Below are 11,701 nucleotides of genomic sequence, written 5' to 3'. Positions count from 1 at the left end.
ACTTCCCCTCCCACAGGAGGGAAATGATGCTTTTCAGAGGAACTGGTGCGGTTTGGGAATCAGCATGAAAGAAGGGGGAAGAGGGAATTCCCTGCAAAACAGATGGAACCCAGTGCCACAAATTAAGGGTGGGAGGGGAGAATTTGTCCTCGCTACCTCAAGTGTCCCGCCCAGGAGTGCTCCACACCTGGCTGGTGGCTGGCAGGGGGATGCTAAGCGATGGTCTGGCGACTGAAGAGGTCGAGGGTGAGGGCGCTGAGGAAGGCTGGGATGCTGTCCTGGCGGAGCAGGTGGAGTTCGATGAGCTCCCGGATGGTTCGCGAGAACTCCGTTTCCAGAAGCTGCATTTTTCCACCGGAGGAGCTGGAGGCCTGAGGGGAAAGAAGAACAAGCCCATTAATACAGCAGGGTTTTAATTCACCTCCTGCGAGGCAGGGGAGAGCCAGCGGCGTGGCCCTGAAGCCTCCTTCGGCACGGATCTGCCTGCAATCAAGGACACGTTATCTCCTGCGACACAGGGGGCCATCGGGCTGTTATTGAGTTGTGCCGTTCCAGCGTCCCCACACAGGACCCCTGCGTGAGCCTCCCCCAGTGACAAATGGGGCGGTGGGGAGACGAGGGCTTCGACCATCCTGGAAGGAGGCTCCACAGGGGCCAAGCTGTGCTGCTGGTACAGAACCGGGGTGCCCACGTCAGGGTCAATGTCACCATCACCAACCAGGTCTCAGCTGGCAGGAGCTACGTGCAAGGGCTTTCTCTCTGTGAAATCACTTATCCCTGAAGTCATTCTCCTTCTGTAGGAGGAAGCAGACCTGTTCCTAATTAACACGACTCTTTCACAAGGAGCTGCTGATCCACCCCGCATCCCTAAAGTGTTTCTGGATGTTTAAATCAGCCCGGCAGCGCATCGCCGAGAGCTCCAGAGGAATTATTCCATAGATGCTCTCATGAAAATAAGGAAACTCAACATGTGGGAAGACATTACAAATCTCCTGTAACCTATAAAACAAGCAAAAAAAAAAAGCTAAATGCGAGAGAAATAAGGAATGCTTGAAGCCTCTCCTGCCCCTGGAGTGGCTTGTTTATTAATAAACAGCAAAAACATCACAGCGCAAATGCTAATTTTTTTCCCCTGCCATTTTCCTCTTCAAAATGCTCCCATTCCTAATTGCTCTGCAGCTCTGCTTCCCCTTGGAGCCGAGGCGGGGCAGCGCGGGCGGTGCCGGGCGAAGCCGGCATCCTCCTGGGGTGTGCAGGAGCGGGGCAGACCCCCCCTCCCAAATCAAAGGATGCCCAGAGCCAGAGCGGACTGCCCCGTGAAGGGAAAAGCACGGCTTTACCTGCTAGGACAGAAGGGAAGCGATAACCATCAAGAGCCCCGGGGAACCTGCTTGTTTCTGATTTCGTGTTCTCAGGAGCCTGGACACATTCGATTATGAACTTTCTGTGTACGTGTCACTTTGGATTGCGAGGAGCACAAGCTACCGAGGGTGCCCCCATCACCCCCGAGCCAGGCAGGGAATCTAAACAAGGTTTCACCGTGGAAAAAGTAAATTAGCTTTCGTTTAAATCTCCTCCACTTCGGTCTGTACTCCAAAGGGTATTCAGTGCTTTAATCCGCTGCTTACTGGAGCTACCTGACTTGCTTTCTGCGCATCTGCTGTACTACTGGCTCAGGCTAAAGAGGCAGAGTAGGAAGGGGGCCGAGATGGCAGGTGAAGAAGCCAGTTGGAGGCACAGGGAGGGACACGTACCCGCAATCCATGTAAAGCCGGAGGCGCGATGCGAGGCTGCAGCACAGCTAGGAGCTGGTACAGGGGCTGGGTGCTGGGAAAGCAGCACAGGCTTTGCTTTGCAAATCCCCCCCGGATTTGGCTGATGGGAAGCACGGGTTTTGGAGGAAGGTCCGAGTATTATGAACGCATCGCTTGTGTCTCCAAAGTCAGTGTGGAACTGAGTTCATCTAAAATAGGAATTCAAGCTCTGTGTGAAATACACACTGCCTCCTTCGCAGATTTAAAACACTCTTTGGGCACAGAATTCATTTTCTAAGAATTTACAAGTAAATCCATTAATTGGTTTACTAGTTTAATTAATTAAAGCAAGTTCCTTAAGAAATTTAGCATCCAGTGCCAGACCATTTGCTTGTGTTTTATGATCTTGGAAATGGAGTAACATAAATGTTTTAAATTTCCCCTCTACTTTGAGCTCACTGGTGTCGTGGGTGAAGGCTACATTTGAATAATTTTTTTTTTTGTGAGATTAATGGTAATTTCTCTCTACTATTCTTCATAACTGAAGTTTCCTCCATCACCAGAGGCAGAAGAATAATGTTCAGAGAAAGTTATGTGAACAAATACATGCTTCTGAGAAGGCTGTTATTTCCCATTGAGTTCAACGGGACTGTGGTTATTCTCGGTTGTCGGATGGTCAAGGGAGGCACCATCCTTCCCCCCAGAGCCTCCATCTCCCCAAAACCTCAAAAAAATCCAAAAACCCCCAAAAGCTCTCAAACCCCAGACATCTCATCCAGGTTTCTTACGATCTCTTCTGTAACAGGAGCAAGGCTAGAAGGCAGCCACTTGGAAAAAAGGCAATTCTTCCTCTGCCAGGAGATGTTTACACCCTATAACTTTGAGGACGGATGCACTTGCAGTTCAGTTCACAAGCTCACACTGCTTTTAAAAAAATTGAGAAACTTTTTTTTTTCTGCCAGTGTTTTAAAATTTTTACCTTTCTTATTATTTATTTTTATTGCTTTTTTTTTCTTCTCCTATCTGTTCATAACGTAGTATAGACTGGGATATACAGATAGATTTGTTGCTTTGATTTCAACAGCAGGAGTACCTTTGCAGCATGTGCTTTACAAATAAAGTGATTATACGAAATAATAGCAATATGTTCCCACTAATTCACAGGATTTCTTTTCAAACACCAGTCTGCACCCTGCCTGGTGCACCCAGCGAGGCGCAGGCAGAGTGGGAAGCGCTGAGGTGGGTGGCGTGGGAGCAGGAGCGAGCGGGAGATCACGAGAAGGGAGGGGGATGCGCAGGGCTGTGCGGGAGCGAGGAGGAGGAGGACACAGGAGGGGATGCTCTGCTGAATGAACACTGCAGGCTCTGGTTGTTTCACACTGCTTTGGATCAATGCGGAGCATACCTGCGACTCCAGCTGTGAGAACTGGATTTAGGAAAGATTCAAAGATGAAATTTACAGCGGTTCAAAGCTGTAAGGGCGCTCGAGTCCTACTCTTCACAGTTCATAGCTAGGACTCCCTCCACTAATTTTTAATCTTTTTTTTAAATTAAAAAAAAGTTTCAACCCTCAAAGAAAACCTCCTGGACACAACCCCTGCTAATGAGAACTTGCAGGTGCCAGCACTATTCACATGACACAGTCCATGTAACACAATCGCCGTTCACTCCGGTGATGCATCCCCGGGCATTCTAAGTTTAGAGGAAGCCAAAAGGCACCCAAGCCCATCTCGGAAGAAAATGTGAAGCTGAGGAACCTGAACAAGTGTTACTGATCCACGGGGACAGTCTGTGGGTGGGAACAGGGCAAGAGAGACCAGAGCATATTCAGACCCAGCCCTAACTGCTCTGCGCCCAACGTTATTGACACGTCTGACTCAGAGCTACATCACTACAGTGTGTTGTTGCTTTTAAAGAGCAGTGTGAAAGAAAAAGCATCAAAATTTAGAGTCAAACTGAATACATGGGATCAAAGGAAAAGCTGAGCCTGTGAGTACTCCCATCCGCCCTGCAGTCAATGCATAGAGGAGTCAGTGCAAGAGGAGACTTTGGGGACCACCATCACGCTTCACGCCCCCTTTCCCCACTGTGCTGACTGAGCCAGCCAAGTGCAGAGCTTCACTAGAGAAATAAATATTCCTCCCGTGCCCCCAGCTTCCCTGAGCGCAGAGCAGCCCAGGATGCTAAAGCTAAGTACTATGAGAATATCATCTCACAGGTACCCTGTGCACAGACCTATACTGGTTTCTTCTAATTCATAGAAAAAATCTGCCTGGCTCACTAAACTACTGAGATTCAGGTCTAGGTTATGTTTTATTCAGATCTCAAATACTTGCAAAAGGAAAGATTCCAGCTTTCGCAGAGCTCCGTTGCCGGTTCAGTCTGATTTAAGGCCTATGGGGACCTTTTCTAGAAAAGCAGTGGAAATCAATCTTTGCCCCATGTTCCTGCATGCTCGGTTCTGCTGGTGGGGGGGATGCAACTCCCAGCATGGATTTGAAGGGCGACACCCTGTTTTTCTCCTCGCAGGCTGTACTACCCCATAGAGCAATCAGATCAGCAGCAGATTTCACTATATTGTAAAACGCAAGACGACGGGTCTGTTTACCACATGGCGACATAAACTTGCAGTAGCTGCTCCTGGATCTGCTTGGAGAAAGGAGCCATTAGTACAATTGTTTTTCCATGAGAATCAAGATCAGCTGCCGCCTGCCAGAAGGAAACATCGTAAATCTTCCTCTTAACCCTGGAAATTGGTAAATTATTCAAGGCTTTATAGTTTAGATATACATATAAAAGTCTCACAAATAATGACCAGCATGGTAGAAAGGTGAGTTCTCCTCTCCAACAGGGACCATCTCAGCAAGCAGCAGACAACACAGAAAATGTGGAAGAGCAATAGGCACTCCCAAATGTCCCTGCTGGGGGTGGACCTGCAGCTGGCCGAACTGGGCTGGTAATGCCACAAATAAGGACCATAAAGGAGGCGCTCTCAATTGTCGCTTCAACGTAACATATACAGGGTATCTGACTGCACTGATTCTACTCAGATGGCTCTTTTCCCCGAGCTGCTGTTGCACAGAAACCCTCCCTGAAAGCCAAGTCCCAGCATTTACTTCTCTGCTTGTTCCACCAGCTCAGAGGTAGCTATGTCAGAAGTGTGACAGTGTCTCCTCTGGTCATTGTGGTCATTTACACGAGCTAACATGTGGTTCAGAATCATAGAATCATGGAATCATCAGCTTGGAACAGACCTCTGAGATCATCTAGTCCAACCGTTGACCTAATACCACCATGCCCACTAAACCATGTCCCAAAGTTTTTTTTAACACCTCCAGGGATGGTGCCTCCACTATCTCCCTGGGCAGCCTGTTCCAATGTTTGACCACTCTTTCAGTGAAGAAATTTTTCCTCATGTCCAATCTAAACCTTCCCTGGTGCAACCCGAGGCCATTTCCTCTTGTCCGATCCCTTGTTACTTGCGAGAAGAGACCGGCCCCCACCTCACTACAACCTCCTTTCAGGCAGCTGTAGAGAGCGATAAGGTCTCCCCTCAGCCTCCTCTTCTCCAGGCTAAACAGCCCCAGTTCCCTCAGCTGCTCCCCATCAGACCTGTTCTCCAAACCCTTCACCAGCTTCACTGCCCTTCTCTGGACACGCTCCAGCACCTCAATGTCCTTCTTGCAGTGAGGGGCCCAAAACTGCCCACAGGATTCGAGGGGCGGCCTCACCAGTGCCAAGTACAGGGGCACAATCACCTCCCTGCTCCTGCTGGCCACACCATTGCTGATACAGGCCAGGATGCTGTTGGCCACCTTGGCCACCTGGGCACACTGCTGGCTCATGTTCAGCTGGCTGTCGACCAGCACCCCCAGGTCCTTTTCTGCTGGGCAGCTTTCCAGCCACTCATCCCCAAGCCTGTAGTGCTGCGTGGGGTTGTTGTGACCAAAGTGCAGATACACCAGTTTTTTGTTTCTTGTATGCCCTTTTCCTTTTCTCTCTGACATACTTCGGTAGCTAAAAACAACGGATGCCCCCACTCTGGTTCCAAAAGTGCCATCAGCTATAAACCAGCATGCAGTGTGACTTTAATCACGCAAAGGATAGTTCTTGAAAAATACTGCTTGAGTGTAAGACCCAATGTCCTGTAGACCTTTGGATTCTGGAATAAGATTGAAAAGAGGGTGGTTGCATCCCCAAGGAGAAGGCTAACACGGGGATGTGGTATCATGAGAAAACATGGGGTAGAAATGCAGGAAAAGGGAGAAAAGGGCTTCAGCATTCAATACAACTTGAGATTTCAGCATAAAGTGTGGATATTCTACCTCCAATTTCCACAGTGAGAAAGCACAACTGCCTCTGGGGATGCGATCCATGCAGTACACGTGCTCCTGCATCTTCAAACACACCCCCCCAAGTGCCAGAGGTACAGTTCCTGAATGGGTTTTGGCGAGCTGACAACAGCGATGGTGGAGCTTTGTGCCAGGCACAGCAGGCAAGAGAGTTGTGTCTCAGCTTGGGAACCCCAGTTCAAACACCTCCGCAGTGTGAGGAAGGATGAAGTCTAGGACTTTGGCAGGGCTGCCAGAGCGGCTTTCCACCCCTTGGCACAGTCACAAGCCTCTGCTTTGCAGATGCTGCTTGGCCATGCTCTATGGTAGACGGTACTTTTCAAGGCTAAGATGTATTAGGGGTCAAAACGAGCAAGTGAATCATTGCCCAGTGACATTTACCCAGTGAATGTATCATGGAGGCACCATCTCATCTGCTACGCTCCTGCCATAAATCACTGCCTGTGCTGCGTCCCTACGCACAACTGCTCTGAATATACATGGCAAACAGCCCCGTGCGTGCTGAGGGAAGGGGCACCACGGCTTCACATCTGAGACTCCACACAGAACTTCTCCCTGCTCCGTTCACGTCCACAGGCTCCTCTGGCTTTATGGGCCATATTGTGGTCGCATTCTCCTCCCTCTGCCCCAGTTCTTACTGCCATTGCCCTTGTCCTTGTGGTGTTCCCTACCCCCCTGTGCTGCCTGCTCCAATGTGGGTGATGCACATCTCCCCACCAGATCGATCCCTTTGGCAATTCGCCGTCACCATTTGAATCCCTCAGACCTCCTCCTCACATGGCACAGTCACTCCCCCTTCCAATGCCTTCCCCCATCAGCAGAGGTTCCCGGGATCAGCCGTGCCATCTGATCACCCCCCAAAACCTCCGCAGCACTATCACCGTGTGTGCCACAGAACCTCTGCCCCAAGCGCCTTGGGCACATTGGTGGTCTTGATGGCCCATCGCCTCTCTCTGACGCCTTCCCCGCAGCGCCCACTGCCTACCTCGGGACCCATTAATACACATAAACTCTGTCACAGCCCAACAAACCTATTTGAAAACATCTTTTAAGAAGCTGCCATCTGTGACCTTTAAATGAGAAAATCCTTTTGTTTCTGCCTCTTGCTTTGGATGCCAAGATTTTTCTAAATGTCAAAGGCCGCGTTGTCCACGTGCAGATGTTGTGGTGGGAAGCACTGATGCCGAGCGGGCTGGCACCCTCTCCCTGGGTCTGCAAAGCTGATAAATCACCACTATGGGTCACTCTGGACAGGTGCATACACACAGAGGGGGAGCCCACCAAGCACAGACTGAGTCAAAAGCCTGGAGTGCCCAGCAAATACCCAGGTAAAGCATGTGTGAGTGTGTGTGTATGCACATGTGGAAACTGCCTGCTGAAGTTATAACAACCCAAACATGAGGTTTTGAGATTTAATTGCTCAAACTTGGCTCTCTCGGGTGATGATATCATTATCAAAATCCCCCAATTGAGTTACGCCTCACCAATCAATCTCTCCTAAGCATCATGCACTGCTCAAATACCAGGTCCCCAGGTAGCCACTAAATCACTTTAATTAGAGCTGTTCATTTAAAATTAGAGAAATATTAAAAAAAAAACCAAAAAACCCCAAATTGTACCACAAGATGTGCTTACGGCTGGAAATATTTATGAGGTTATTTAGCAAACTGTTTACTCGTTTCCTCCTTCTTTTTTTCGTGGTAACAGGCAGGTTTCAGCTGGCCTGACAGGATGCCTGCCCAAGGTAGCTCTCACAGGATGTGCAGCTCTTCATCAATCAAGTCACCTACTTTTCATAAATGACCATTCCTTGTCTGCAGTCAAGTTTTCCCCCCTTCAATATCCTCTTTGTAACCCAAAAGAGGAAGAGTACTTCTTTATAATAATTGCTTCTTGCCAAGACCTCTGACCTCCGTGTCACCAGCTTGCTATATAAAGTGAATTTATGAGGCAGAGAGAGATGGATGCCTGTAAAAGGCCTTCCAGGAAATGTAATGAAAAAGCTGCTTTTAGCTGCTGAGCAAAGAAAAGCAAGTGCCTGGCAATGCCAAGAAGAAAATTGAAAGCTGGGGTGGGATAAGTGAGAAACAGCTCTGTGTGCACTGAGATTTATAGCAAACATTTCCTTTCTCTTTCTTATTATTCAACATTGAGATGAACCACAACCCCAGAATGTCTTCTGTGCAAGAGGTCAGCTCGTATACTTCCATCTTAATCAGCAACACGACCCCGGCACGATGCACATGAGTGACAGAAGTGTTGGGTCCTGGATGCTGCACCAGCACAGCAGCAAAGAAACAGAGCGGGGCGTACCGCATAGCAGTGAGTTTCTCCCTACAGCTACATGTTTTGATCTGTGCGAGCTCTCCTGCGCCTGATGTGAAAAATGAAACACGTGGAAAAGAGCAGGGACATGCGTTGAAGTGGCTGCACCCCTCTCGATGGGGAAAACCAGGTGGTGCTAATCCTGGGGGACGGTGCTCGGCGCAGTGGAGGGCAAGTCAGCATCTTCTCTCAAAAGGTTTCTCCTACAGGTTAATGCCCTTTAGACTGTCAAATGTGATGCCATAAAAATAAGATCAAAGGCTTTAAAATAAAGGAAGCATAGTTTTTGATTCATACTATTACTATTTTATATCTGAATATTCCTATAGAGCTTTTCATCCTGGAAGACAAGTCTTTGAACTGCTGTGATTTCACCTATCACTGAGGAGCAACCCCCAGGGTAAAATGTGACAGCTATTATCAGGGTGCACTAATGTTACTCAACAGTTCAGGACAGACAGAGACAAATATATCCAATTTAAATCATAGGTTTGAAGAACTACTGCTCAGTGTGGATTAATACTCATGCATTTTCCAAAAGTGCTTTGAGAGTTTTAAAGGACAAGTATTGAAACTAAAACTCCCTGTCTCATCTATAGAATGCATACAGTCTCCCACCATTACGCTGTAAATTGAACATCAGTATTGTCAGAGAGGGAAGATGGTAACATAAATGATTCACCCGCAGCATCTACTTTTGCATCCACAGGTTCTGATGGGGTTCTCCAAACCAACTACCAAGGAGATTCACCCTGTGGAGGTTTGTTGAGGTGGTACTTAGAAATGGTGCAGCTGAATACAAGACTGGTCAGAGTAAATCACAGCCAACTATTTGACTCACAGAGAAGAAGGAAAATTGCATGGGATGTCCACTCTAAACTATCACTGGCAGTAGGTTGTAAGTCAGAGCTTGAGATCTTATATTATAACTTTTTAACAGGCCTCAGGACGCTAAATAGTGTTCATCGGCCAAATAGGTTTAGAAACATCAATGATGAAGGAGTGTAGATGACAGCAAAGCACAGGGTTCACAGAATTTTCCCAACCTTATCCTACAAAAATCCACACTATGAAATTAAGCCTTTAAAGCCAATACCTCAATAAAAGGCTCAGGATCTTTACAAATCAGTATCTTTCCTGGACATACACGGAAGCTGTGCTGATCCCTCAGCCACAGATATCTCTGACCTCCAACGAAGCCCTTCAGAAAAAGCAGCCAAACACATATTATCCCAACTGCTGTCACAACCACGTGCTGCAGAGCTGGACCGCTCCAGCACCCAGGCTGCAGCTTTCCAACCATCTGCGAGGTGACCGTATTGGACTGGTCAAGCTGCAGAGTGAGTAGCTAACAAGCATTAACAACATCTAGCCCATGTGTTCTGTCTAGTAAAATGCCAACCCATCTGTCTGTAACATTAGCGACTCCATAGAAGCCATATGCAGGAGAGACATAAATTAGGGAGAGAAAAATCTCCTGTTACTTTTTCTGAAATGACTCTGCAGTTGTAGCTTACAATGCTAGGGACCGGGTGTTATTTAAGTTCTGTTTTCCCAGCCAAATCGCAGCCTCACATAGCTCTCCAGCCCTGCCATCCAGAAGCAGTTTCTGCTCTGCACCTGGCCCCAAAGAACATGGTGGCTTGGCACAAAGAGAAAAGTAGGTGCAACTCAAACCAGGTCCCAAACCTCTCTCCCAGGAGAGCCAGAAGCAGACAGACAACTTGAGGGAGATAGCAGGGACTGGCAAACGAACCTGGCACGCAAGAATCCCTCATTTAGACAGGGAACTAATCTCATTAACCAGACTAGTTGTTTATTGCATTCTGCTCTATCTCCCTTGCTGGGAGGAGAGCTGGAAGCAACAGAGGAGCAGAGAACCAAGAACATGGACTTTCTGGAACATGAGAAGGAAGCACCTATGGGAGAAATGCAAAAAAAAATCATCTGTGTGGGCTTTAGTTAAGATGGCCTCATTCCCAAAGCGGGGAGATACTCCACTTGTGAACTACAGCTGTGAGCATGAGGTCTGTAAGAGAACATGAGCAGCTAAGTTTGCAAAACCCTGCCTGGATGAGAGATGGCTGGAACCACGGTGAATTTGGATGGCAACTTTTTGCAAGCTGCCGCGTTGCCTGGGAGATAGGCATCTGCTCCCCAGAGCAAACCACCGCTCACAACAGGCAGAACTTGCTGGAGCCTTCACCACCCACTGAGTCACACCAGGCACTCGCTGTTCCTCTGCCTAGCTGCTTCTGCATCATGCTCCTGCCAGGGGCCTCTGCTTTCCCTTCTCTGGATTAGAGCAAATAAGCAGGAAACCCCAAGACTCACCCCAACGGCCTGCATGTGACACAGGGTGCAAATAGGTCCTGCAGATTTCAGGACTCATCAGCTGCCAACTGGAAAAGAACCCCCTCGTTTGGGAGCTGGGCATCTAGTTTTGCAAGACATGGAGGGTGAGTGCAGAAGGCTGGGAATGGTTAAATGAGCAGATTACACATGCCTGCGAGGCAGGTCTCACTGGAGAGACTGCTACTCTGTGATACAGCAGACACCAGCGTGTGATTAATATGTTTATCCTCCTCATCTTTTTGGTATCCTTCTGGAAGTCTTGTCATAAGCAGGGCGGACAGAAAGCTAAAGAACTGAACAAGAAGATCCTGTGACCAATAATGGCTCAAGAGACCGTAAGTGATAAACTTAATGACAAGCAGACAATTAGACCTTCAATACGTGGCTGAAGGATGGGACGGTATATGGAGCATGCCCGTTCCTGGCTCATTGAGTTTGCAAGGCTTGTGGAGGAAGGAGAAACAGATGGACCTGATGGCAGATTACAGCTGAAATTCTCACTATGTTTATTCATTACCCTCTTCTAGCTCTTGTTTGTCATAGTCTGGCACCCTGGGCTAAACTGCAGGTGTAAGCCTTACATCAAGGAAATTGGTGACACATATTAGTCACCTCTGCACAGAGCCAGTGCTCTGCATTACAGTCAGTGCTACGGAGACCAAAGCCACCGCCCAACTAGGTGCGAGAAGAACTGGTCAATAATTACCTCTTCCTATGGGACTGGGTGACTCGCTTATGTTATGATCTACCAAAGCGGAATTTAAGTGCTGGCTTTGGAACTGACATTAGTTGCTGTTGCAACATCAATAACCAAATTTCACAATCTTTGCGTGAGTTGAGGAAGGCATTTTTTATTGCCCTTACTTTTTTGCTGGCTCACATTTTCTTCGTTTTTCTTCATTTGAAATCGCTGTC

At 48.1% G+C, this 11,701-nt stretch overlaps 1 protein-coding gene across 1 annotated transcript in view; it reads right to left on the bottom strand.

The window, feature by feature from the left end:
• Nucleotides 1-212: 212 nt before the first annotated feature.
• The window catches only part of MAD1L1 (mitotic arrest deficient 1 like 1), a 372,012-nt gene continuing 360,523 nt past the window's right edge, over nucleotides 213-11,701 (bottom strand). The window contains exon 17 of the mRNA XM_086473014.1: nucleotides 213-371. Within this exon, the coding sequence (XP_086329140.1) occupies nucleotides 213-371 (159 nt within the window). The remainder of the gene's footprint in view (nucleotides 372-11,701) is intronic.

Source organism: Leptosomus discolor, chromosome 14 (genome assembly GCF_034619465.1).
Source record: "Leptosomus discolor isolate bLepDis1 chromosome 14, bLepDis1.hap2, whole genome shotgun sequence".
NCBI classification, from domain to species: domain Eukaryota; kingdom Metazoa; phylum Chordata; class Aves; order Leptosomiformes; family Leptosomidae; genus Leptosomus; species Leptosomus discolor.
Note: the sequence above shows the minus strand (reverse complement) of the source record. Positions and strands in the feature narration are given on the sequence as shown.